The sequence below is a fragment of the Meriones unguiculatus genome, chromosome 7, assembly GCF_030254825.1.
Source record: "Meriones unguiculatus strain TT.TT164.6M chromosome 7, Bangor_MerUng_6.1, whole genome shotgun sequence".
NCBI classification, from domain to species: Eukaryota; Metazoa; Chordata; class Mammalia; order Rodentia; family Muridae; genus Meriones; species Meriones unguiculatus.
The window spans coordinates 1429606-1457589 of record NC_083355.1 but is presented as its reverse complement, the minus strand read 5'-3'; the positions used below and the strand labels follow the sequence as shown (position 1 = coordinate 1457589).

The 27984-nt window shown below is 49.3% G+C and overlaps 1 protein-coding gene and 1 long non-coding RNA gene across 2 annotated transcripts; one reads left to right on the top strand and one right to left on the bottom strand.

Moving 5' to 3' along the window:
- The first annotated feature begins 13 nt into the window (after window positions 1–13).
- On the top strand, window positions 14–13825 carry LOC110548817 (uncharacterized). The gene is made up of 3 exons (XR_002476420.2): window positions 14–139; window positions 5032–5189; window positions 8345–13825. It is a non-coding gene; the product is annotated as an uncharacterized LOC110548817 (long non-coding RNA).
- On the bottom strand, window positions 3882–27942 carry Rab40b (RAB40B, member RAS oncogene family). The gene is made up of 6 exons (XM_021637405.2): window positions 27677–27942; window positions 9928–9988; window positions 6924–6984; window positions 6175–6252; window positions 5484–5706; window positions 3882–4987 (listed from the first exon to the last, which is right to left on the bottom strand). Exons 1-6 carry the CDS (start codon window positions 27816–27818, stop codon window positions 4716–4718), a joined length of 837 nt encoding a protein of 278 aa, XP_021493080.1. The 5' UTR covers window positions 27819–27942; the 3' UTR covers window positions 3882–4715.
- Between the last annotated feature and the right edge of the window lie 42 nt (window positions 27943–27984).

Sequence of the window (27984 nt, the reverse complement as noted above, 5' to 3'; positions counted from 1 at the left end):
CGGACCTCGGGTGCGCATGCGCCCAGCCGGCGGGCACGGCGCGCCAACTACGTCCTACCCTGGGAAGTGGGTGCGGGAGAAGCGCCAAGCCCGTTCGTGAGGGGCGGGTCAGGCCGGGTCGGAGACGCTGCGCAGGAAGGTAGGTGTCCAGCACCCGCAAGCAGGGCGGGACAGACGGGACCCGAGGGCTCGCTAGAGGACAGACCCGCCCGACACGCCTGCCCACAGCGCACAATCTCCCGGAACGCTCGCCGCGTTCCCACCGAGCAGGCGTTCGACCGGGAACCGAGCCCCTCCTCGCCGTGCCCTCGCTTTTCCCAACGGACACGCCGTACAGAGACAAACACAACCGTCTGACTCACAAGTCTTCCCACAGACGCAGACTCCCCAAGGCAAATCTCTAACTCTTTAAGACAAGAGCCTCACAGGACACAGCCCCTTTGGAGGACTGTTGTCTGGGGTGTTCTGTCACAGGTTTGGACCCAGTTTGACCGCAGTCAAACTAGATGGCTGTGGAAACAGCTGCTGTTACTGTTCGTCCTCCTGTTCCCTGATCTCCTCAGTGGCCCCTTCCCTCCGCTCTTTAACCCCTTTTCTGTTGTCCTCGGTCTCCAGAACTGTGAGAATCATAGTTCTAGTATGTATAAATCTTGGATAATTTTTGTGACGGTTCTTCAAATGACTAAGATATTCTCATCCCCTTTTTGCCTCACCCAACACCCTAGAACGGAAGTGAATCTCACAGGGAGAGCCAGTGAGCCCACTTCCCACCTGGCAGCCTGATTTTAGTTACCTCACTACAAGTAGCTTTGATTTTGCTTATAAAACCCACATTTAATTTGATGCAGCTGCTTTCCAGCAACGTGCATCTCCAAATGTTTGCAAAAACATTGTGCCACCCGTAACGCGCGTTTTTTGTCTGTATTTTTATGTGTGTGTCTATATGAGTGTATGCCATATGGGTAAGGGTACCCTCGGAGGTCAGAAGAGGAAGTTGGATTCCCTGGAGATGGAGTAACAGGTGATTATAAGCCACCAGATGTGGATGCTGGGAACCAAATTCAGGCCCTCTGGAAGAGTAGCAGGTGCTCTTAACTACTGAGCAATCTGTAGCCAAATTGTCTAAGTAATATCAGGTAAAAGAGCGTTTTCTGGGTAGGGAATTCTCTGCATGGCAGTCATTTTCGCAGGGCAGCTGAAGACATAGTTGTATGTGATCAATTTTGAATCTCAGTGTTTGAAGAGATGCTCTCACACACCTGGGATTAATGTGGCACCTGTTATGGGTTCAGGAATAGCCGCACACTGACCACTCGAACACTGGACTCACAAATGCTGAACAAAAACCCACCAGTCGGGAATATGATCCGGGCTGGGGAGCCACACTATGACTCCAGTCTGTTTCTAAGGCAGTTTTTTTTTTTTTTTTTAAATAGAAAAAACCGTAACCAGGTAACCAGGTATAGGAAGCAAGGGGAGCAGCATTACATCATTTTGACTAGCTAAGCATAATGTTTTGTTCCAAGTGTATTGTGTTGTATCTAGGTGGCCAGACAAAGCACTTTAAGCTAGTTGGCTGGGATTTATGGTAGGAGAGCTTTAGTGCTTTCCAGCTTTCTGAGAACATAGCAGGATTTTACGATCTTTAATTCTAGCAGAACATGCATTTATCATCTATTGTTTGATTCTAAGCAGCAAGTATTGAACTACTGAATTGTATCCTGGTCTTGGGCACATAGGCCTGAGAACTTGAACTTAATTTCACCTTATGATCAAAATGGAGACTTGAAGGCAAAATGGCTTCTGATATGCTAACGGCCACAGCAGGTGTTAACAGAGGAGCTACAGTTATGCTAAGAACTGAAGTGGGTCTCTAAGGAGGGACTACAGAGTTTAAGGAGGCTACAATAGTACTCCTGCTCAGACTTAACAGTGAGTGCCACAGGGGAAAATGTTCACTTTGATTTAACATGTATTTCAGTTATACTTTCTGTGAATTCACCACCAAAACATGAATACTTTAATATGTTCCATTTGGTAACATTTCATTCTACAGAAATGTACTTTGATTTGTTGTAGCACTTCCTGGTTCTGTTACTTTCTCAGGTTGCCATAATAAACTCACAGAATTGATGGCTTAAAATGGAAGGCAGAGGTCACAAATCAAAGCCTGAGGAGGACTCTGTTCACTCTCAAAGGTCCTGGGGAAGAATTCCTGCCTCTCCCAAGTTAACACTGATTTTCTGTGAAGGCCAAGGCCTCCGGGAATCCTGTTCAGTGTCTAAATACCAGTTGGGGTTGACCTACTATGTATTCAAATGTTAATTGCTTGCCCCCCCCATCTTTACTGTTCTATGAGCAAACTCTCACATATGCAAAGTTGTGTAAACTTTGCCTCCACAGTTATCCCCGCACCCTACACCCTGGACTGGGCAGAAAGGAGTGGCGGAACCAAGGTTCCAGGATTCGGGGGCTGCATGAGGACCACCGGAGAAATGGAGGAGAGGGTCACCACAAGTTACAGTGAACTAAAAGCAGGTGGCTGGGAGGAGCTAGCCCTGAGGTTTGGCAGGATGGAGAAAAGCAGCCCAAATGGAAAAATGTGCAAGCATTTATGGGAATTTTGGCTGGGGAGCAGACAAGATCTCTTAGAGGGTAATAGCTGCTCAGGCCCCATGCATAGGGCTTATCAAAAATCTAACAGGTTTCTGTGTCTTTTATTTATAAAATAGTGGGTTAAGGAATAACTGTCACCTTCATAATTACATGAATCAATATTAAATATTAATAATCATTCAACAAATATGCTTTCAAAAGGCACTAGGTCACAGGAGGTTACAAAAGTCAGGTCTGGGCATGGTGATTTATGCTTGTGATCCCAATATTTCTGAGTCAGAAAGAAGTACCTGTTTGGCCTGGCTTAGCCAGGGATGTGTCCCACACAGTCACCATCCATCCCCTCAGCACTGAAGAGAGGAGAGAAAGCCATTCAGGGACTTTAATGATTGACCTGTCCTTTCATCTCCCTGGTTATAAACCTAAGACATGAATGCCATGCCCTACATGCTCTCTCCACTGTGGCATAGCAAGTAGGAGGCTGTGAAGGCCCAGGCAGGGTGTCCTCACAGGCTGGCCACTGGCAAGGAGGCCATGTTTCTTAGGCTTCACTGGCTGCATCACTCACCTGTTTCTCTGTGGGTGTGTATTCACCTCATCTCCACACAGCAGGATGCCCAGCTTCAGGCCTTCAGTGGCGCAGATAGCTATGCGCCATCTTCTCTAAGGACATTGTTACTGTATTTAGAGCCTCAAAAATTGTTAAAGCTATGCAAATCACTAACAAAAAGACTGAATTTCATTTCACTTTTCCTGTAGTTTAATCCCTTATAGTGTCCAGCTTACCAAGTATAGGACCAGAAAAGAAACCTATACTTGAGCCTTTGTAAAGCCAGAATGTTTTTTTGGCAAAGAGAGTAACAACGGTTTCATCTCTAGGAAAGTACCTGGCCACAGCTTTAACAAGCCTGACATTTACCAGGAGACACAAAAAAAGAGTATTGTCTGTAGTACTTTATTTTCACTCACTCTGTTTTGTTGAGAAAAGGTCCCACCCTCTTAACTCTGGAGCTCACTATGTAGTTCCGCCTTGGCCCAAATATCACAGCAATATTGCTTCAACCTCCCAAGAACTGGGAAACAGGCATTAGCCTCCATACCCAGTGCTGCTTTCTTCCTCTGCACTTCTCTGGGAAGAAACCTTTCTGAAGGTGACAGCAGGACAAAGCTGAGCTTTGGGACAAGCACTGTGAACCAGGAAGGAGGCAAGTGGAACAGATCTGTGCTGTACCTAGGTCTAGAAAGACACCATGACTGTGCCAAGAGAGGAGCAAGTATCCGCTTTATTGAGAAATAATTCCTTAAGTAACACTGTTTTTACTCCATCTTTCGCTGATATACCTTTCTCCTTGCTAATCTGTTGAAACAATGCTGAACAATTATGTTCAAATTGGAGATATCTTTGGCATTTTCTTCCCATAACTTCGTAACTTGTAGGATACTTTGTACAAAAAATGTAGGTTTACAGAAAAATATGAATATAGATTACCTATTAATCTCAAAATGTAGTAAATGACATAGCAAAAACTTTATCAAACCCATGTTCTACCAAACAGGATAGGCCTGGTGTACGTTGTCTCTCCCTGCAGCTGCGGCAGTTCTTAGAAGTCGGGGCTTTGACACGAAAAGGTTTGCAAAAGGCCACTCTGTGACATCCGTGAGGCCAGGCTATCTGATTAGCATAGCTTCTGACAGTCCCTTGGATATGTACTCACTACACACATTTATCAGCCATGTGAAAGCAGCTACGGAAAAAGTTGCACAACAATCATCATAAAAGTAACACTCAGAATTTCATAGTATCAAGAGTAGAGCAGAATACTAATTTTCCCTTTGCACATTCACGTCTAGAACAAGAGCTTCATGCACATCCACACAAAAGTGTCAGTCACAACACACTGGGCGTGGGTACCACATCCATGGCATGGCCATTCCAAATGAAGCAGAAGCATAACCGTACGAGGTGGAGATGCTTTCAGGTCTGGAAAGGTCTCTGTCCTCCAGACTCCCCCAGGGAGCCAGCCCTCTTCCTGCTTTTTAACTTTCAGGCAGGGCCTCACTAGTTGCTCAGCCTCCTGAGGAGCTGGGGTGACAGGACTCTAAGAAATTTTGCAGCTGTTCCTGGCACAGTTTCTGGGTGGGCTCTGGGATGGGTGGCTGGTCCTGGCTTTTCGGAAGCTGCTCCTCTTGTGGCTGGAGCTGGTTGTGAGGGAGTAGGAGCGGCCATGCATCATCCTGGCATTCAGGCCATTGGCCATAGAGAATGACTTCAGGTGGCTCCTCACGGCAGCAGGGAGAGGGAGCTTGTCTACCAGGTGCACGGGCGTGCAGGACACCACAGCTCGGCAGCAGAGGTCTTGCAAACTCAGTACTTGAAAAGAGAAAAGAGCTGCTGCTTTATGTTTCCATGATTAGGGATGGGCACAGCGGGGAGCCCACATCTGACTGCCTCCCTCCAGGAGCTGGGAACGTCAGACAGGAAGCTGTGTCACTGATGACTAGCAGGCCCTGTCCTGCCTCCACTCTGCCCATATACAGACTACAGAAGAATCTCACGAGCTTCCAAAGCTGTAGTAAGTGTTCTTTCAAATACGTTTATTGTATGTCACAACCTATATGTGGAGATCAAAACCCTCCACGAAGGTTCTAGGGATCAAACTCAGGTTGGTAGGTTGGCAGCAAGTACCTTTACCCACTGAACCGTCTCCTATACCTTTACCCACTGAACCACCTCCTAGCCCCTCAATGCATTTGTTTTCTGAGAATGGCCACCAAGGTCCTAGGAGGCAGACAATTGTCCAAGGGGGTATAGACCCAGCTTACACCTGATGGGGCGTAAGGAGACTTAACTGGCCTTCCTAGCATACCTTTGCTCGGCCTCCAGAGACGGTCCATCCCATGCCGCAGCAGCACGATCCTAGCCAGCTCCGTGAAGGATTCTGTAATGTTGAAGTTGCACAGAGGGCTAACCTCAAAGAAGGTCACACCCAGGCGCTCAGCGTAGGCCTGGGCCTGCTCCGTGGGCACCTGCCGCTTGAAGGCCAGGTGCAGTCGGTTTCCCACCAATATTTTAGGAACCCCAGGGGCATGCTAGAGCATGAGAGAGGCAAGGAAAAGGAGTTGAGTGGTATGCCCCCACAAACTCACGTCCACCCAGAACCTCCAAATGGCACCTTACTTGTAAATATGGCCTTTGTCCTGTCCTGGAGCTTTTGGAAGAACATGGCCCTACCAATTTCTGTCCTCCAGAACCTGAAGAAAACACTCAGCCTGTGACCCTTTTATTAGGAAAGCCACAAGACCCTAATCAGCAGGCTTGGTGCTCAGTGCCTAGGTCTCCATAGTAGTTGTGTAAATAGCTGTCCCACCCCACCAAATGGGAGTGGGGCAAACAGAACCTGCATGCCTGAGCAGAGGCACAGCAGAGCCCAGTTCCCTGAGGCCTAAGGTCCTTCCACACACTGTTGGGTCCAGCCGTGAGGTGAAGTTCTCCAGATTGCTGGAGCCTCTGACCAACAGCCATATGGCTCATTCCCTGGCCAAAATCACACATCCTACCTCATCAATCTCCTTAATCCATCGATTGATGCCATCAAAGGACCATCGGTTGGCAATATCATAGACCAGGATCACACCCTGGGGGAGAAGTCACAAAGGTCAGCACACAGGAGGACATAGAGGCAAGCTTGGTCCAGAGACTTGTAGAGACAAAACTAATTATTTTTAAAATCAGGACAGTGTTACGTTGTACAGATGAGGCTGGCCTGGAACTCACTGAGATTCATCTGCCTCTGTCTCCCAAGTGCTAGGATGTGAGCCATGCACCACTATGCCTGGTCCCTAAACAAAAGCATGTAATTTTGATTCATCTAGTCCTTGCGGAATTTACATTATTATTTCCAATGATGTTTCATGCACTCACTGACCAATGCTCAAATATCAAGTTGAGCTGGAGGCTGGAACTCATATCCACAAGCTGCTCTGGGGCATAGGATAAGGGGACATCACCACCTAGCCCAGAGCAAGCCCCCTCCCCACCATAGAGTGGACACATGGACATGCTTACACGTATACAAGAAGCTCAAATACAGATACGCACATGCGTGTCCCCACGCCCACACGCAGCATCTGGCGTGCTGAATACACGCAAGCCACCAGATTATAGCATATGATCAGAACTGCATCTGTTTACAGATAAGCTCAACTGCCTCATCCTCCAGCAGCCATAAAGGAGATGGCTAAGTAAAAATTTGAAAAATGTTACTTTTCAAAATCAGCTTGACCTCCAGGCTTGAAATGCTGTTTACCTGTGCACCTCTGGAGTACGAGCGGAATATGGTACAAAATCTCCCCTGCCCTGAGGTGTCCCTGAAAAACATGTTGGAGACTGTTAAGAGGAAATTGCTGTTCCTCCCTGAAAACCACCTTCTCAGACTTTGGAGCCACACAAGTATGTTTTACAGTTTTGTGTTGGTTGCCATCAAGTGCTAGTCCAAGGCAAAGCCACAAAGTCACCCTGAATCTTCTGGTGTGATCTTGGCATCCACACAACCTTCTAGAATCATTCACTGTTGTTTGTACAAGTGTGTTCATGCACACATGTGCACAAGCCATGATACATGTGTGGAAGTTAGAGGACAACTTGTGGGATCCTTCTTCCTCCATGTGGGTTCTGAGGATCAAACTGAGGTCATCAGGCTTGGGGGCAAGCACCACTACCCACAGAAGCATCTTGAAGGCCCTTGGTTTGCTTTCTGAGAAAGGGTATTACTCCGTACCCTCGGCCTGAGCACTGAGGTCAAAAGCGTGGCCAGCACATCTGACTTGTTTTGAGACAGGTTTCTTTATGTGACCCATCCTTGACTCAGGCTTGCAGTGATCCTCTTGCTTCCTCTTCCCAAGTGCTGAGGTTATGAGTATGTGCTACTGAGCTGAGCTTTAATATTTACTTTCAAAAATGATTTGTTTGTTTTAATTTATGTGTATCTGTGTGAGTTTTTGTGCACTGTGTGTATGCTGCAGGGGCCAGAAAAGGGTGTCAGATTCTCTGGAACTGGAGTCACTGGTAACCTTGAGCCATATATATGTGGTGCTAGGAACCAAACGTAGACAGTGCTCTTAATACTGACCTATCTCCCCAGGCTAGAGCCAGGCGATGGTGGTGCACACCTTTGATCCCAGCACTCAGGAAGCAGAGGCAGGAGGATCCCATGAGTTTGAGGCCAGCCTGATCTACAGAGTGAATTCCAGGACAGCCAGGCCTAACACAGAGAAACCCTGTCTTGAAAAACCCAGACAAACAAAAAGTCAAACTAAAACTTGGCATAGGGGCCCATCCCTTTAATCCTAGTACTCTGTAGAAAGAGGCAGGAAGACGCTTCTGAGTTCACGACTCCTGGTCTACATAGCAAGTTTCCACCCCTTAGGGCCACATAGTGAGACCCTGACTCAAAATAACAAAAAAGGCAGAAACCTAACAATGGGTTTTAACATGATTCTCAGACATTTAAGTAAACCTGATATAATTTATTTTAGACTGGAGACATAGCTTGGTGGCAGTATGCTTCCATCATGAAAGCAAGGTACTGGGTTCCATCCCAGCAGAGAGTGAAAATATTTTCAGTGATAGGGAAGGGACCTCCTTGACGTCAGTTGCACCATAAGCCGGTCCTCCAGACAAGTCCCTCAGGTGATCAACACAAAAACTGACAGGACGTCTGCTCTGCAGGTGCTGGCACACACCAGAGTGTGGCACTCCGAGGGCTAGATCAGCATGCCAGAGACGACCAGGAAAGAGGAAGGGTGTTCCTGGGAGGGCTCCTGGCCTCGTGCACTCATGGTGCTCACTGTGACTAGTCTGGTCCAAAGCTCTGTGGCCACACAGCTGCACGTGCTGTCAGCATACCCACCTCAGCGTTATCGTGAGAATGAAGAGTTTCTGGCCGTGTGTACGGGTGTGCCCTCACATGCCACGAAATTGCTGTGATTCCGTTATACATCGTCTGTAGCTGCCGACTAACAGCACCTGAGGAGCGCTGGGCTCAGGAAGGGCGTGAGCTGGCGGCACTGACTTCTGCCCAAGACATGGGAAGGACTGTCTCACTGTTCTAAGTGAGGTGATCAAACATTTCAGGACCAGCTCAACAGAACCCACATGGAAACCACTAGAAAGTGGCAAGAAGACAGAAAAACAGAGTTGTATCTCCTGGCCTTGTGTGGTGCTGTCCTCACAGACTCATGGGGAGACCCCTGCACACAGCCACAGCCCCTCTACAGAGAGGAAAGAGGCTGGAGGCTGGTGGAGGGGCTGGGCTTGGACGTGAGGAAGCTGGAGTGGAAGCTGTGGCTATGCAGAAGGGTCAGTGTGGACACAGCAACTCACACAACCTGAGAGAGGACTCAGGTTTTTTTCTGTTTGTTTGAATTTTTATTTTTATTGTATGTGTATGGATGTTTTGCCTGTAATTATGTCTGTGCACCACATGTGTGCAGTGCCTGTGGAGAAAAGATCAGATGCTCTGGTTCTGATGATTGTGAGCCACCATGTAGATGCTGGGAATCAAACCCAGGTGTTCTGGAAGAGTAGCCAGTGCTCCTAACCATTGGGTCATATCTCTAGCTCCTGGGGTTGGTTTTGAGCATCACAAAAGTCCCCAAGGCCTCTGGAAGAGTGCAATAAAATGGGCCTAGCTTCCCGAAGAAAAAAACAGTGAGCAGGAGCTGCAGACTCAGGAGACCAATTCCACTGCAAGTAGGCCACACTCAGCTACGAACTCAGGGTCTTTGGGCAGAACCAGGAGAGCTAAAGGCTTAACCTCAGCTGTAACTCCCCACAGGTCGGGGAGTCAGGAGGGAGAATGAACCCCTAATTCCCAGCATTAGGGTCAGGAGAAAAAGGAAGACAGGGCTGTTTATCTGAACTTGGGCCTGGCGTTCCTTAGGGGAAGCCAGAGCAGAGGGAGCATAGCTCAGCTTGTCCACAAGCCCTCTGCCCTTGGTGCGAGGACAGGCCTCTGACCTAGACACTCAGAACTAGTGGTGGGAGGACTGGGCTGTCGTGGTCACTCCCATCCCTGAAGCACCAGGTGAAGCAAAACAGGAAGCAGGTAGCGGTGAGGTTCTTCCGTCAACAAAAGCTCTTAAGACACAGCTACACCTGGGTGCACATATCCTTGAATAATGGGGTAAAGAGCTTCAGTGGACCCAGATAACTGTGTCAATACCTTTTGAGGAAAGACACAAGCTCAAGCTGGCCCTGAGGAGCCTGGCTCCAGAGCCAGGGCCTCCTCACTAGAGCAGCCCCCAACTCACCAAAGCTGCAGCTTCACCCTTCGGCCATCTAGCAGAATGGTGGTCGTCTTGTGGTCAATTCCTGCAAAAGGGTTGAGGACATCTTAGGTTTGAGATGTATTTCCTCAGTCATGACCCATGACAGAACAGTGAAGTATGTGAAACTCTTGAGAGAGAATAGGGTTCCTCAATAGCTTCAAGTTCACAAGCAGGTATGTGAGACCCTGACTGTATAGCCTGGAGATTCCCTTGAACCCCAGACCGACCTACCAGTGGATAACCACTCAGATTCAAGCACTCAGGCATCCACGTTGGCTGCCACGAGCTCAGTGTCTGGGCACTTCCCAACTGGGTATGCTGGGCCTTGGTCATCCTCTACTGCTGTCTTGAGGAAAGGCACTGAGCCAGGGGGCGGGGCTGATCCCACGGTGCCAACGACTTGGACCTTACGCTCTAAGTTCAGAGCCATAGATGGCCTGGTGGCTGGCGGATTTGCTATAGCTGTGGCCAGCAGGGTTTTGTATCCTTTATCTGTCCTTCCTTACCTCTCTGCCCTTGTTCTAGCTATGATGTACTGCCCTTGCGAGCTCATATCAGCTGTGCTAAGGGAACAGTCTGTCACACTAGGGATATGAAGGGAATGCATTGGGGGAGCAGACAGGAAGATGCCAGCTCTGAGTTTGTGGCACAGGAAGGTAGGCTTGGGGAACAGCCTCAAGCCAAGTGACCACTACACTATACATTATGCTAAACTTTTCTCTGTAAACTTTTCTCTCGTTTCAAGGGTGCATGCCTGTGTGTATGTCTGTGTGGTGTACATACATGTCTATATTTGTGCACGAGGATGCCAGTACACATGTGTCCATCACGTGTAAAGGTCAGAAGCTAACCTCAGGTCAGTCTTTCCACTTATTTTAAGATTTTATTTTTAGTGTCGTGGGGATTGTGTATGGGCTGTGGCAATCAGGAAGGGTAGAGGACAGCGTCCAGGACTCGGGTCTCCAGGACTCGGGTCTCCACTCCTACCATTGCATGAGTCCCAGAGTTCATACTCAGGTTGTCACTGTCACACCTGTCTCCTCCAATGAAGCTGTGTGAGGGGAAGTATCTGGACTTGGGGGGTCGTCACGCTTACATGGAAAACAGTTTACCAGCTGAGCCCTTTGACCAGCCCCTCACATTTTGTGTTTTATTTTTACTACATTCATGGGCAAGAATGCATGCCACAGCATCTGCGCACTTCTGTGGAATTCAAAAGGCAGCCTCTCCTTCTACCTGTGGGTCCCAGGGGTCAAATTCAGGTCCTTACTCCTGGTGGCAAGAGCCTTTACCTGCTGTCCTGTCTCAATAGCCTCCTCAAGCTATTACTTTTTGCTTTTCATGACTGGGTTTCTCTGTGTAGCCTTGGCTGTCCTGGAACTCGCTCTGTAGATCAGGCTGGCCTCTAACTCAGAGTTTCACCTGCCTCTGCTTCCTGAGTGCTGGGATTAAAGGAGTGCACCAGCATATCCAGCTCAAACTTTTATTTTAACGAACACACCTCTCCTCTAAGAGAAGAGATGTTAAAGTGTGTGCTTGTGCTAGGTAGCTGCCCTTCCTGAGAGCTACATCCCAGATTCCTCCAAACTTTTGTGTTGGTTTGGCTTTTGAAACAAGGTCTCGTGTAGTCTAGGCTGGCCTCCAATTATCTATGTAGCTAAAGAAGACCTTCCTCTCACTTCCACCTCCCATGTACTGGGATGACACGTATGCACCATCATGCCAGGACCAAAATCACCCTCCTTCATACCAACAGAAACTGTTTTTCTGCTTCTCAAAGAAACCACCTGGTGGGGCTGGAGAGACGGCTCATGGTGTAAGAGCACCGGCTGCTCTTCTAGAGAACCCAGGTTCAGTTTCTAGCACCCAGTTGTCAGCTCCCACCATCTGTCACTGTAGTTCCTGGGGATCCCGTGTCCCCTCCTAGCCTATGCAGAGTTAAGCACACGGTGCACATCCATGCAAAACACTCATCTACACACTGTTAACAAAGAAGAAACTCCCGAGCTGGTGTGCTGATGCCTGCAGTCCCATCGCTGCTCAGGCAGCACAGGGGAGGTCAGCATTTCATCATCCTCACCCACATAGCAAGTTTCATGCTAGCGTGGGCTACCTGAGGCTCTTTGGAAAAAAAAGAAAAAAAAAAGAATGAAACTGTGCGTTCACTTCTGGTGCCCCTGGAGGGTAGCCAGATTTGGAGACCAGACCATACCAAGAACTGATGGGAGCAGAGCCCAGAAAATGAGCCCATTAGAAGATGCCAGCAAGGAGCACACTGTTTGTGTCACAGACACCACAAAGTTTGTAACCCATGCCACCACCATTTGTTTTTGTTTTTGTTTGTTTGGTTGGTTTTGTTTTTCTTTGTTTTTTTTTTTTTTTTTTTTTTTTCAGATAGGGTATCATCGTGTAACCTTGCTTAGCCTAGAACTTGCTTTATAACCCAGGCTGGGCACAAACTCACAGATTCAGGCCTGCTTCTGCCTCGCTAGTGCTGAGATTCAAAGTAGTCCAGCCTGAAAAGTAGACCTTGTATGAGTCAGGCATACAACTTCGCCTTGCTTCCTTCAATCTTCAACACTGAAGAAACGGCCTTGGAGCTCGGTTCCCTGAGGAAGTCTAGAGGTCTGGATTTCCACTACAGGTCTGCAGTCCGAGAAATGCTACAGCTGTGTCTCCAGGGTGCTGGGCACAGGAAGGCAGGAGAGAACCCGTGTATGAGTTCCTTTAGGGAGCTCTTCTCCAGGTCTGCAGGTAACAGATGTCCAAGAACTTGAGGTCTCCATGCTCTGGTTCTGTTTAGACAGAACAGTGGTTGAACTCTTCCTGAACCCACCTATGCATTTCCCCAATGTCAAAGACAGATCCCCTATCCTTGCCTTCTGTGACACAGCTCCTCCTTTTTCTGGTCCAACTCCCTTATCCAGTCCTCAGCCCTCTCAGTCCATGTCTCAGAGTAAGGCTCTGAGTCTCCATCTGTCTCCTGTCAAGCTGACATTCTGTCCAGAGGAGATGGTCCATCATGCCAGTGGTCTGGTGACTCAATGGAAAAATGAAATCCTATTCTTAGAAACAACTCTGGTGTGTAGAGGAATTTTAATTTAGAACATGGCTTCTCTGGCAAGAAGTCACATCCAAAGATGACCTAGGTCTGTGTGATTCAGCTGGAATGCAGACAGCATGGGCTGTGGTGGCACACACCTTTAATCCAGGAGACAGGCAAGCAGGTCTCTGAGTTCAAGGCCAGGCTGGTATAGAGCAAGTTTTGGGTAAAGAAAGGCTTAGGTCCAGATGTGTTGGTGCAGTTTTATTCCCAAATAATGAAGACATAGTTTGTAGAAGGAAGCAGCCACGTTTGAAATTGATGTCTAATTGAGCGGCAGACAAAGTGAAGAATCAGAGAAAGATTTGACAGAATAGGATATGTCCAACTCTCACGAGAAGAGGGAGGAAAAGGAAGCTACTTAAGAGAGCAGCACACACACACAGAGAGAGAGAGAGAGCAGGCAGTTTTACAGAGTGGTTGAAGAGAGACCAAACCAGAGAATGAGAAGGAGCCAGAAGGTTAAAAACAGATTGCTGGAGTTAGAGGCCAAACAGAGCAATCCAGAGGATGAAAAAAAGGCCAGATTGAATGTCATCTGGGAGAGTAGTTTGGGCCAGAACAGCTGAGTTGAACCAGCCAGCAAGTGTTCAGAAAGAACTAGAAAGGGTGAGCATATTCAGCAGTAAGTTTCAGAGGCTGAAAACATTCTAGGCCTAAACTGTATGAAGGCTAGAGCTTCAGGGACTAGGCCTAGGTTATCAGTTGAATAAAAGTTACTTTTTGCACCTCTGTTCTTTTGGAGATGACAAATCAGGCAAATAAAAGTTACTTTTACACTGCTGTTCTTTTTAAGAAACTCAGAGTCAGAAACAATGTACCCCCTAATCCATTAGTGAAAATTCAAAAAGATGCTGGCATGGCTGAGACTTTGGACATTCCATGACCTGGGCCTGTCTCACCCTGACAGCCCTCCCCCACTTCTCTACTTTTGTGTTCTTTTGCCCTTCTCTCAATGTTTCTTGCCTCTGTCTATTTCCTAGCCTGGAGGATAGCTGGGCAGTTTCCGCATCATTTGCTGACTTCATTCCCACAGTGAATACCTTTGGCGCTAATGCCAGTCTGTTTCTCACATTAAGCTCCTGAGATAGCTTCCTCATGACCACAGGAGAGAATCCCTGCGCCATTGGGTCCCGGGAGGAGCCCATGCTGTCATCCTAGCACCACACTGGCCTCCCACAGACCTTCAAATCCATGGAGTTCCCAAGAGTGTCCGACACAGTGCTGCTGTGGCCAGCGCTGAGGCATGCAGACAACAGAGCATGGGCAGCGTTGACTTTGAAAAAATGTTTCTTTCCCCTGGGATGCTCGTGGCTTTTCAGTCTCTCCATGAGACAATGAGCAAGCATGATCAGAAATCTATTGTGAATGTGGAAATAATTCTGACCTCAGCATGTCTCTCTCTAGACAGGCAGAATACTCTGCCTTCACAGGCTGGAGGACATTTCATTTTGGCCTTTGAGGAGACTAACCCTACCACAACAACAATTTAACTCAGACTTCCATTATTACGGTGATTTGGCCCAATGACCTGCCCCCTCCCCCCATGACCAGTTCTCAGAGGCAGGAAGCAGCAGGCTTGACCCCAGAGCTCTGAGGGCTGTGGGTAACTTTCCCAGCAGCTGTGCTCTGGTGAGGAGAGGCTGGCCCGCATGGGGCCTTCTCTCTGTGGTGACTGATTTGACCTTCCTTCAGAGTCTACCTTGTCTCCACTCTGGGCGCTGCTCCCATCACCTCTCTGTAGCCCTGTAAGTGAGCAGTTAGGACAGGGCTAGGTGGGTGCTTTCCCAGACTGCTGGGTTATTCATAAAAATACCATAGATAACATTGCTTCTAAAGAACTGGAACCTACTTCTAACTCTGGAAAAGGAGGATGAGGTCAGGTACCAGGAGACTCAGCTCTGCAAAGCATTTCTTCCTGGTTCCCAATAGGGCTGTCTCTCAGAAGGCCAGGGAGCTTTCTTTCAGGCCAGGAAGCTCTGCTGACGGGAGGGGAGTCATCACGATCTCAACGTCTAGATGTGGGGGAGGAACGCATTCCATCTGGTGCACTGGGATGGGGAGACCTCGTTCTCCCCACTTCTGCACAGGGTAGTCACTGTGAAACCAGGAAGCGTAACCCCTGGGGCTTCAGGTCCTGCTGTTGTACCATGATCCATGCACAGATGTGCACAGGCCTGACACCAGCAGCTCCTGCAGCTTCTCTTGGTGTCAGTTTTCCTGGCTGGAAATAAGGATCCTCGTGCCACAACTCAAAGGTCCTTGCCTGTGGTGGGCATGGATGTGTCTTTTCAGCATCTTGGGTCCACCCTGATAAAGGTGGCCTTTGGTGGTCCACCTGTTACCCCATGTGCAGGCCTGTCTCTTCCTGCTGCTCAGGGGGTGTCCATTATCCCCCTGTGCTCTGATGTGATCTTATCACCACTGTGGGCTTTTTACTACATTCCTGGCTCTGAAAGCACCTAAAAATTAGTGCCTTTCTAGTGTTTACATCATCAATTTTGGCACCTATGTCTTCTGGGGTGTTGTTTAGCCTTTATATAACTTTTTTATAAAAAAGGAGAGAATTAACATCTGCCTGTTTTGAACTAACAGCTGTAGTGGGCTGGACTCTGCATTTGGCCCCAGCCTTGGTGAACAGACACAAGTCTTTTGAGTTGATTACAGTGAGATTCTCACAGAAGGCGCCCAAAATAGGAACTGTTTCCATCCCAAACTAGCTGGAAGGGAAAAGGCCTTTAACCAAGCCAGAGGGAAACCCTGGAACCAAGTGAGGGCTGCTCAGGAGCTGCGCTGTGTGGTCAGTTTAATCTACGCTGGCCCTTTGCTGATGCTCCATCGTGCTGTATTCCTGTATGTACCTGGCTTAGGAGCACTCTTTTAGCAAGCATAGCATTGCAGCAAGGCAAAGGCCTCATCCACATGTAGGGGAGACAGAGGAAACAGCCTCCAAGCATCCACCCTCTACTGCCTAATTATCCATTACCTGAGTCAGTCACATTTATTGGGATTTCTAGGGTCAGAGGCCTGGGGGAGCCTGAGAGACCCTTTAGCAGGACACAGCTGCCCCTTTCAGGATCCCTGATGCTGGTGAGACCTTTGCCTTGCTGTGGAGCTGTGTCTGCTTGGTCCTGGCACTTGATCAGGGTCTGTGGCCCAACACCTCCACAGAGCTTGTATGTCAGGCCCTCTCTCATGAAAGATACCTAACAGAGCCACACAGACACAGAAGCCAGAGGCTCACATCGCTAGGTTTAAGTTTACCAATACAAGAATCTTTCCTGGACTTAGTTTCTGGGGTATTTTGCTTTATTCTTTCCCATGCTTTCTTGATATCAGCTCCTCATTTTTTTTTGTCTTCTATTTCTTGTCTTTGCTACATTTTGACCTGTAAGATACATTTCTGACACCGATGCTGTCAGTGTGAGCATAGAAAGTATGAGTCAAATCCATTGAACGTGACTAATCCACTCAGACTATGAGAACACGATGGCTGTACTGGCTGCCTGTATTTGATCCCTGGGATAAAGTTACTAGAAGAAGAGCATTGACTCCTGCAAGCTTTCCTCTTACTTCCACATATGTGACACGGTACACAATAACGTGTGTTTGCGCATGCACATATGCAGTAAATACTGAAAGATAACAGGATTAAAATACAGGGCCTGTCAGAATGGTCACAGAGTGAATCAGAACAACAGGGTTATTAAGAGAAAGAGAGTTTTAACCTTAAAACCTCACACACACAAAAGAAAAAAATCAAACACCAGTCTATTCTCAGGACTCTTAGATGAATAAGTGATTTAGTGATCTATTTTGACTCCTCCATCAGCTGCTGCTTTCTATTTCTGGGAATGAGCTAACAGGAATGTGCCCCTTCATACAAGAAGATCACTTATGGTGCAAATATTGATTAAATGTAATTTATAACATGTTTATTTCTGAGCACCTGACTTTTGAGTAATGTATCAAGTTGGATTAAAATATAAGGTATCAGATTAGGTGCTGGAGACCCGTGGGTGCAGCTGATGTGACTTCCCACGGGGAAGGAGAAGAATATTCTACAGGAGAATAGTGATGATGGTTGCTCAACACTGTGAATACACTCAAGGCCACTGTAATAAGCTCAGCATAAAATGGTTCACTCTGACCTTACAAGTATGATTTTTACCATAAAGATCTTGGCCTTTTGCTCCTTCCCCAGGACACACAATGTCTCTTCTTTGTTCTCTTATTTGGACAAGGGTGGAGAGGGAAGCAAAGTTCTCTTTTTAGCAGCACCCTGTTATAAATATGCACGGGACACCACTGTGGTTATTGCCTGTCTTCAGTCACCTGTCTTGGAAGGAGTCCTGTGCTCTTCCTGGGTTCGTTTTTGGTACAGCAGACACTAGAGAACACGCAGTGTGTGTGTGCACTGTTAAGGGAAAGGCCTCATTTGAACCTAGATCAGAGGATGTAGAGGAGGCTCTGGTGGCTGTGACTACACTCAGCCCAAGGACAGCAAGTCACTGTCTGTTCTAGGACAGGTTAAGATGGCGTGAAAAGGGAGCCACCTTCCCCATTAATCTAGAAGACGCTAGGATCCGACTTTAGAGAATCGTGATTCAGAACCCTGAACTCGAAAAAGACCCTGGGATTGGGAAGGGCAGGTGGCTGCAGGTGTAAGGCCCTATCTTTGTCTTGCCTTTACCCTTTCAGATAAGTAGAAGATAGGAAGGAACTGGGCTGCCAGGAGCACACAGGAGCATGCATCCTGGTGTTTGTGAGCTGTGGACCCTGACGCTAAGAGCTGTGTTATCCAGAGAACAGACATGAGCATGAGAGGCCAGGAGGAGATGTCCTCCTGGAGAGGGTTTCTACAGGGCACAGCGCCACCTCCTCCTCTGATACGCTGCTGGCCTCTCAGGGCACACCAGCTCAGGGTATACCCTGAGTTTGTGTGCTGAGGTGGGCATTCTGTGGCCACCATTCCCTGGAACTAAGAGAAGGAATGGGCTAAATTGTCCTGCTCAGGGCCTGGCACAGTTCAAGTTGATGGGTTTTCTGTCATGGTTAAAAATGCCTAAGAGAAGCCAGGTGGCACAAGCCTGTAATTCCAGCACTCTGGGAGGCAAAAAGGCAGGAGGGCCTCTGAGTTCAAGGCCAGCCTGGTCTACAAAGCAAATTCCAGAATTGCCAGGGCTACATACAAAAATCCTGTCTCAGAAAACCAACAACAAGAACAAAACAACAGCAGCAGCAAACCCCTGTAACTCCCATTCACAGGGCCTGAGACCTACTTCTAATATCTCTGGGCATCACGTGCACATAGCATACAGACAAACGTGCAGGCAAAACACCCATTCATAGAAAATAAAAGGAAATTTTTTTTTAATTATTTTCACATTATCTATCTTTTCTCCTTTGCAATTTAGAAAACATTACTAGGGAGGTTGGATAAAGGCAACTAAAACAGATGACCATGGCAAAGCTTTTGTGCCATCTGCAAGCTTGTCGGGCTGGGGTAGCCCAGTGACCAGGTGACCAGGAAAGCTTCGCAGGAACAAGTCCAGGGTGAGGGCCCTAAGCATGAGGCTGACTTTGGGGGAAGTCCTTTGGGGGTCCCAATTCTCAGTTCTGCTTTCACGAGAAGAGTAACACCAGGTTGCCAGTGTAGCTCAGTTGTAGACTTCTTGTCCCAGCATGCACAAAGCTCTGGGTTTGATGCTCAGTCCTGCATAAACCAGGAATGGTGGTATATGTCTATGATCCCAGCACTCAGGAGGTGAGATAGAAGCGTTAGAAGTTCAGGGTTCTCGGGTGTGGTGACAGGCCTTTACTCCCAGCACTCAGGAGACAGAATCAGGCGGACCTCTTAAGAGTCTGAAGCCAGCCTAGTCAACATAGAGATCCAAGCCAGCCAGAGCTACATAGTGTGGCTTTTCTAAAAAAAAAAAAAAAAAAAAAAAAAGTCTAAAATCATCTTTGGCTGCATAGCAAGCCCTTGGCCTGCCTTGCAGAACCCTGTCTTTAAAATGGGGACAATACCCATACCCATTTGGATATTGCCATGTGTGTTGGATTGAATAGTCACTCAAAATTTTATGTCTTCACCAGTTGTGGTGCACGCCTTTAATACAAGCACTTGGGGGTGCAGAGGCAGATGGATCTCTGTGAATTCCAGGCCAGCCTGGTCTACAAAGCAAGTCTAGGACAGAGAAACCCTGTCCTGAAAAAAAAAAAATTCATGTCTTCCTGGAATCCCAAAGTATAACCTTATTTTGAAATAGAAAATAGGAGGATCTTTTCAGATATAGCCAAGATAGGACCATGATGAATTAATGTGGGCCCCAAATCTGGTGCCTGATATGCATAGGACAGTAGGAGATGTAGAGATACAGGAAAGCTAGATGACAATACAGCTACAGCCAGCCTGCATAATGCCAGAGAACCAAGGGTTAATGACACCAAGAGGTGGGGTGGTCCTCCCCTCAGGCCATCAGGGAGCAAGATGACCTGGCACAGTGGTTCTGGGCCCTGCTTTAGCTCTGTGAGAATCATTGCTGGTGTAAGGCCCCGTGTCTGCCCCTTCTCCCAGCGGCTCAGGGAGCCCCCTCCACCACAGCACCCCACTCTTCGGCAGCCTGCCACTCCAGGAAAGAGGTCACAGGGATGTGGAAAACCCTCCTTTCAGGTTCCGCCCACACTAGCCATTTGACCCCAATTCTGGTGGTTTCTGTACCATGCTGAACTGACTCTGCCCAAACCCCAATCAGTCAGCAACCTCCCGACGCGCACAGCATCTGCCTGGAAGAAACCAGTTTCATCTGTGCATACAAGTTCCTAATCGAAGAGAGAACTTTGTACTCTTCATAGTAGTCGAATGTTTTCCTGTTACGGTAATAACCTTTTGCATTATTAATTAATAATCTACATGTCAAGGCCAATTACTGTTTAATATGGATATTTGAGTCGTTCTCTATAAACCTGCTTTGCTTTAGGTTTTAATCAAGCCAATCAAACCAATCCTGCCACAATTCAAATGTCATGTTTAGAGGAACTAAAGGAAGTTGGAATACACAACCCATACAATGTAACAAAAGTTTGAGGCCCATTTTGCCTCAGGCCCAAAACTCGAGGAACATTTGTAAGGGCCTCCTGTGTAATTGTTTGTTGAGACAGTGTTTCTCTGCAGCTCTGACTGCCCTGGAACCTGCTCTGCAGACCAGGCCTTGAACTCAGCGATCCTCCTGCCTCTGCGTAAGTGCTGGGGAAGGTGTGTACTGCCACCACCTGGCCGCCTGTGTGATTATTAACAACAGGATAGGACGGTACAAGTGTCTGCGGTCACTCTCTCAGCTCAGGCTAGACACGAAAATCACAGGGCAGCTTCCCCATAGCAAAGCGTCCAAGACTCAGCTGTGTACCTGGTGGAGGTCTGAATTCTGTACAGTGTGTTAGGAGTTTAAAGTCAGTGGACTGGAGAGAGAGCTTGTGCTACAGAGCATGGGCTACAGCCGCGCAGTGCTGGCACGTGCCTTTGATGCCAGCGCTTAGAGGCTGAGGCAGGTGGAGCTCTGAGTCGGAGGCCAGCCTGGTCTACACAGAGAAAGAAAACAAAACAAAGTGAAGGAACCTGGGTTTAATTCCCAGCACCCATGTGGCAGCTCACAGCCACCTGTAATTCCCGTGCCCTCTTCTGGCCTCAGCAAGCACTGCATGTGGTAGACATTTGAGGTCACACACCCTAACCACTGAGCCATCTAGCCAGCCCCAAAGTCTAAATTCTTATTTTATGGAAGTGAAATATCAAAGACACCTCAAGATTACCATAGCCCGGCCATGTTCAAACAGTGGTTCTTTGTGTATGCCAATCCAGAATAGAGGAGGGCGAGCCAGACTCCCAGAAGCCTGTTCACTTGGAAGGCAGCAGACTGAGCGGTACAGACTTGCTGGGCGGCTGTACTTGCCCAGAAAGTCCTAAGTAAGTTCGGTTACTCCACCAAGACAGCGCAACTCTGTTTCTTTTTGTAAGGTGTGCAATAATGAGTTCCTATTTTGACACCAATTTTCCAATATGTAAATACCAACAAAACTTTTAAAGAGTGCCTCAGTTAGTGGAGAGTGATTGTTCTTCCAGAGGCCCCGGGTCCAGCTCCCACCACGGTGGCTCACAACCCCTGTGGCCTCCCTGGGCAGTGAATGACTGCAGAGCACAGGCCTGTGTGCGGGCACACCCCCCATATACACTTTTTTTTTAAGACGAGAGACCCTCTATCCACCTGGTTCACAGGGTCAGTGGTCTCCCAGGAGCGGTTAGGCCACTGCTGCTCACAGACCACAAAGCAGAGGGCTGCCAGGCCACCCCAGTCCGCCAAGGACTGTGCCACGGCGCAGGCCAGCGCAGACCAGAGAGCCTGACTCCAAGGGCTTCTGGAGACTGTTTCATAGATACGTAAGCTTCTGGGCGGAAGGCCACCTCCAGGGATAAAGAGAGGGCTGATGGTGACGCCCCAAGCACAGCACCAATTCCAAAACGCCCTAAAAGAGTGAGACGAGCTGGATTGAGACAACATAGAACAGGAAGAAATCTCTGTGAGCTGAGCTTTCATGCCTGGTCTTCCTGCCCTTGCCACCCGAGTGACAGGCTGAGACCCCCGGCTTCATGCGTGGAGGGCGAGCGTGCCGTCCACACGCTCAGTCCACCCGAGCGACAGGCTGAGACCCCCAGCTTCATGCGTGGAGGGCGAGCGTGCCGTCCACACGCTCAGTCCACCCACCATTCAGTGATGGCTCAGAGAAAGGAACCTGGTGCAAAGCCTGAGTCTCACCCCCAGGATTCACATAGTGGAATCTGCAAGTTTTCCTTTACATGTGAGCTGTAGCACAAACACACGTGCACACATGTGCACACTGCTTAATAAATGTAAACATTTAAAAAGAAATAGTTTTATTTATGACCTTTGGGACCTCGTCTTCTAGGTTTTTAAGCAGAACCCCTAGTACACTGCAGCTTTTTTTTTCCAGCATTTTATTTGTGCGTAATCATTCTCTGGCAGCTAATTAAGCTAAATTAAGATAAACCTGAAAATAAAGTTTGAAATATGTTTTTTAAAATCTTATGCTGCAAAAGGCACCCACAGCTTGCAAACACATGTTGATATGGTTCATCGCTCCAGGAGTCCAGAGCTGCACTCCTCACACTGAAGGCCGCAGGACTGTAAGGGCAGGACTCACTGCCGAGGAAGTCAAGGCTGGGCCAGGCCACCCGGGAAGAACCTATCTGAAAAATACAAAGTAACGAACCCCGAGCCCCTTGGTGGTGCACACCTGACTGAATTCCCAGCACTCAGGGAGGGGAATTGCTCTGTGAGTTCGAGGCAGCCTGGTCTACAAAGCAAGTCCAGGACAGACAAGACTGAGAGAAGCCAACACACAGAGAAACCCTTTCTAGAAAAACAAAAGTAAGAAAAAAAGGCATGGCATGGCTTCACATGGTGATACACACCTTTAATCCAGCACTGAGGAGGTGGAGGCAGTGAGTTACAGGCCAGCCAGAGCTACATAGTAACAAAAAAATGAAAAAAAAAAAATCACAAATGTTTGAGCATTGCCTAGCACACAGGAGGCCAGTCAATACGGTACATGCAGCTTTATTATTTTAAAGCATACAGAAGCATTTCTGAACTTAAAAAATTACATTTAAAAATTTACTGTATGCTTATAGGTAGCGCCACGAGTGGGAGAGCAGCTCCTGTTTAGGGAGCTTCTCCTGAGGGCATGGGTTCAGGTGAGAACCGTTGAGTTCACCTTGGGAAGACACATCATGTTTTACCTGTAGGGTAGCTTTGTAAATAAGCAAAATGTACGGTTGCCTGCAGAACAGAAAGAGGGGGAGACACACTGCTCTGGGAAGAGCACTTGTCATGAGCAAAAAGAAAGGGTCACTGAGTAATGCTCCTTGCTCGGAAGAAAGAGGACTTTCCTGAGCGTTACCTCTTAGGACAGACTTATGAGGGGGTGGGGATCTAGCACAGCCCCCTGAGCCAACCTGCCTGTCGAGAACCTAAGCGTGCTATGTATACACGCTGACAACACCACTTTGTCTTATGAAATGATTCGAGCACACTCTCAAAACATGGGAAGCATTATTACCTCTTAGTGGAAATGAAATTAAAAATGGGGAGATTTTTCCTGAGAAAAGGGAGCTGGAGACAGCCAAGAAGGGAAGTAGTCAGGGAACATGGCTGTCTTGCTGGAAACCTTCGGGAAGCAACAAGTGTGGTATGCAGCGTCTGTTTGTTCCGCTACCCTCCCTCACCACGGATGACATCCACAGGATGCAGAAAAGTCCTCACTCAGGGAAAGGAAGCCCCAGCTGGCATGGCGGTGCCACCAGCTGGGGCAGAGGGAGCGCTGGGTGGGATGTGTGCGAGGAGAAGGGCGCTGTGGCTGCTGGCCCTCTGCAGCTCCGTGCCCGCCTGGAGGAGAATCCACTCCTGTCGCCACAGGAAGAGAGCTCCCCGGGAAGCAGGCACCACGGCCAGCAAGGGTCCTCAGAGCTACAGGACCCGGAGCCCACAGAGAGTGACAGGTCCAAGATGGCCCACGGGGAGGTTCATCTAGGCCTGGATGAAGAGAACACACACGCACAGGAACCCTCAGCAGGACAGGAAGAGCGTGCGTGAACGCGTACTCAGCAGGACACAACCAGCTGCTACTGTTCGAGGGAGGGTCCTCCGCCGCCTGAAACCTAGGGGCTGCCTCTAGGTGACCGTTTGGGGAATGGTGGACCCTTTGAGAGGGCTGGTGTGAAGCCTCAGGTCATGGTGAGGCCTCAGGCCCTCTTTGCTCCCCTTCTGCTTTCTGGTTGAGAGAAGGGGCTCTCCTCCTCCATGTGCTCTCACCATGGTGGGCTTACTACCTTGCACCAGGCCAAAGCATCAGGCCAGCTGGACATGGATTAGCCCTCCAAGACTGTGAATTAAATAAAGCGCATACCTCAGGTATTTGATAGAGAAATGGGAAGCTGGTTAACGTTCAGACCAGCTGCTTAGACCGAGGTTTCCCCAAGCATGTTGTCAAAGATGTAGCACAGAAAGGAAGACATCTCTTCACCTGGATAGTTAACCGTCAAAACAGTAAAAATGCATGTTGATTCCTGTGTTCGCTGGTGTTGGTTTTTGTTTGGTTTTTGTCAGCACAAGCTCAATCATCTGAGGAGAGAACCTCGCCTGGATTAGTAGGCAAATCTGTGGGCATCTTGATTGACAATTGATGTGGAAGGGCCCACCGTGGGCAGCACCATCCTGGGCAAATGCTCTCTGTATATATACAAAGCAAACTAAGCCAACCAGCCAGCAGCGTCTGCCTTGGGTCCTGCCCTGACTTCCCTTCATAATGGACTGTAAGTTGTAAGATGAAATAAAACCTTCCCCAAGGACTGGAGAGATGGCTCAGAGTTTAAGAGCATTGACTGTTCTTCCAAAGGTCCTGAGTTCAATTCCCAGCAACCACATGGTGGCTCACAACCATCTATAATGAGATCTGGTGCCCTCTTCTGGTGTACAGGCTACTGAGTAAATAATAAATAAATAAATCTTAAAAAAAACAAAAACAAAAACAAAAAAACCTTTCCCAAATTGCTTTTGGTTGTGATGGTTATCACACAATAGAAAAACAAACGAAGACAATCCCGGCCTCACACCGTATTCCAGCTAGAAGGCAGCCATCAATCAAAGGTAGAAAACAGAACTTAGAGAGGAACATTTTCACTATTTGGCAATAGACATGTTACACAAAACTCAGCTCTAACCATGAGACGTTGCTAATTTGGTCAATGTTAAAATTGGAGTCTCCTAGCTGGGGGCAGTGGCACACGCCTGCTGTAATCCTAGCGCTGTGGGAGGCAGAGGCAGGAGGATCACGGTGAGTTCAAGGACAGCCTGGTCTACAAAGGACAGCCAAGGCCACACAGAGAAACCCTGCCTCTAAAAATTAAAAACAAAAACAGTCTCCTGTTTGTACAAACCATGACTAAAGGGTTGAGAGAATGATGCTCGGAGGAGAGCCACAGTGCGCAGTGCCTGACAATCTCATGGTCAGGACACACTTTAAACACTCCTACTAAAAACAGTCAAGCTATAAGGAAAAGACAGGCTTGAATATTTTATAAAAGAAACTTTTAAAAATGAAAATGTGTTTAATTTTATTAGCTATCAGAGAAAATAAAAATCCTAAACATATGCTTTACATTTCTTGTTTGTTTGGTTGTTTTTAAGGCTGATCTAGTGTAGCCTTGAACTTGCTACATATCCAAGGATGGTCTTGAATTCCTGATTCTCCTGCTTCAATCTGATCTCTCGAATGCTGCAATTACTGCTATGTGCCACAACATGCAGTTTTTAATGATTTATTTTATGTGTGGGTATTTTGCCTGCATTCATGTATATGTGCACTGCAGGCATGGCTGGTGCCGGATCCCCTGGGCTGCAGTTACAGACACTGTGGGTTGCCATGCAGGTGCTGGACCCTCCAGAGGCGCAGCCAGCACCCCTAGCCACTGAACCATCTCTCCGGCCCCTTGTTTTGTTTTTAATATGGAGTTGAGGAGCAAACCTAGGCTTCCTGTGTGTGTTAGGAAAGCGCTCTGCCAGATGAGCTCCGTCCTAGCCCGTACACAAAAACGAGCTGGCTCAGCGGGGAACAGCACACAACGCTCTTGCGAAGAACCTGGGTTTGGTTCCCAGCACCGCACACAGCCCACAGCGCTCCATAATTCCAGGCCTAGGGGATCCAGCATCCTCTTCTGATACCTGTGGGCCCCAGGCATGTATGTGGAGCACCTACATACAAGAAGGCAAAATACCCTCTCTCAAAAACAAAAACAAAAAACAAAAAAACACAACAAAAAGACAGAGTCTCCCTCTGTAGCCCTGGCTGTCCTGGACTGGCTTTGTAGACCAGGTTGGCCTTGCACTCACAGAGATTCACCTGCCTCTGCCTCCCGAGCGCTGGGATTACAGGCTTGTGCCACCGTGTCCTGCTGAAAAACTTTTTTAACTAGGAACTTAGAATATACAACGTATCAAAACTTTGAGTCACGGCCTGATTAAGCAAGGAAAGGCAAAGAAAAGCAGTCATCAAAAATTCCCAAAGAAAAGGCAAATCACCCATCAGGAAATCAGTTGACATAATGCTTTCACCATGGCAACATCACATTCCGAAAAGACAGTGAACAAGTGCCCGGGTGTTGAGGGAGAGAGCAGAGCGGCCTGGGAACCCCGTGCGCGGCCAGAACGCGGTCCAGAGGCGCCGCGCTCTCAGCGCAACGACTCGGAAAGGCCCGCAGTCCTCCCTGGGCCGCTGGCGACCGAGCGCTCCGAGGAATTCAGGAGCAGCCACGGTTGAAAAGAGTTGGCCGGCTCTGGATTCGTTTAAATGTTGCGCGAATACCAGGCGTTCTTTGCTATTTCAGCTACAGTACACAATCGGATGCTGTGAGCCTCTGCGGTGTGAAAATCGCACCGTGGGCTGCCGAACTGGACCTGAGCGCAGAGCGGAGCCCTGAGCCTGTCCGCACAACAGGCGCTTTACTGTCCGCTTCTCCCCCGTTTGTTTATGTTTCTGCTGTTTTCTCCTCCCCCTCTTCTTCTCCCTCCCCAGACAGGGCCTCACACTGTAGCCCAGGCTAGCTCCAACTCATGGCAGCCGCCCCCGCCCCCCCGAAAGCTGGGAGACAGGTGTGAGCGCCGCCCTGGGCTGTCCTTCCCGAGCTCTTCTCTTAGCCCTGGAAGAACTGTGTAGTGAGTCTCAGTCCGCAGAGGCCACGCGTCATTCTCAGACCACGCTGACAGCCGGGACAGGCTGCATCTTCGAGGTTCTCTCTCTCCTCCGCTGCGGCACACACGTGCCCTGTGTGGGCTTGTTCTCTGTTTCCCTCTCGCCCCTCTGAGGCCTGTGCTGCGCTGAGCAACAGAGCCAGGGCAGGGCTGCGGACACGCCCCCGCTCTCGGGTCTAAGTCTGTGCTGTCCACGCTGGAAGTTCCTGACACTGGACCACACGCCTTGAGAGCCTTGCTGGCCCCGTGCTATTGCCAGGGGCCTGGAGATGCAGGAAGCAGCCTGCAAGCCCGGAGAACAGAGGCCACAGGCCCCGGGTCGGGGAGTTAACCCCACAACCACACCAAAAGGCAGTGGCAGAAGTCCGTTCACAGCCACTGTCTGAGGAGGTCACTGCCCTCCTCCTCTGCCCCCGTCTCTTCCCTCCCCCCGCCCCAGGTCCTGTGCTTTAGGACAGAGTTTGGTGCTTGGAACCAGAGGCCCGAGAGTCTAGTCTTGCTACTCCCTGCTGCAGACCCGCGCACCAAAGGTCACGGCCGGGGCCTGTGGTCCCCTGCTCCACGACGCGCTGCCTCTCTGCTCACGCCCCCCGCAGTCCCGTGCGCTTCTCCCAGACACATCGCTCACACCCGCCGTCTCCCTTGACGCCCACCGCCGGCCGCTCCCGGACTCTGCCCAGCGAGCGCCGTCACCCCGGAGCGCGGGACCCGGCCCTGCCCAGGCGCCCCGAGGGCCAGACTCACGCCGGAGAGGCCGCTACCCCCGCCCCACCGCTGCGTCCCCGCGGGCTGCGGCCGCGCTCACCCGCCGGGTGGCCGTAAGGAGACTCGGCCGCTCCGTCCTGCAAGCTGGCCAGGATCTCTCCCTTGCCCACGTCGCTGTCGCCCACCAGCAGGAACTTAAGCAGGAAGTCGTAGGCCCGCACCGGGCTGCCCAGGGAGCTCATCGTGCCGGCCCAGCCCCCAGCCCATGCCGGCCCAGGCTGCGCGCAGGCGGCGGCGGGCTGCCCCGGGCGCCGCGGACCCACGGACGCCTCCCCGGCTCAGGGCGCTTGACAGCCGCAGCGCCCCGCCCGCCCGGCCTCGCCACTGGCCGGTCGCCGTCGCCGAGCT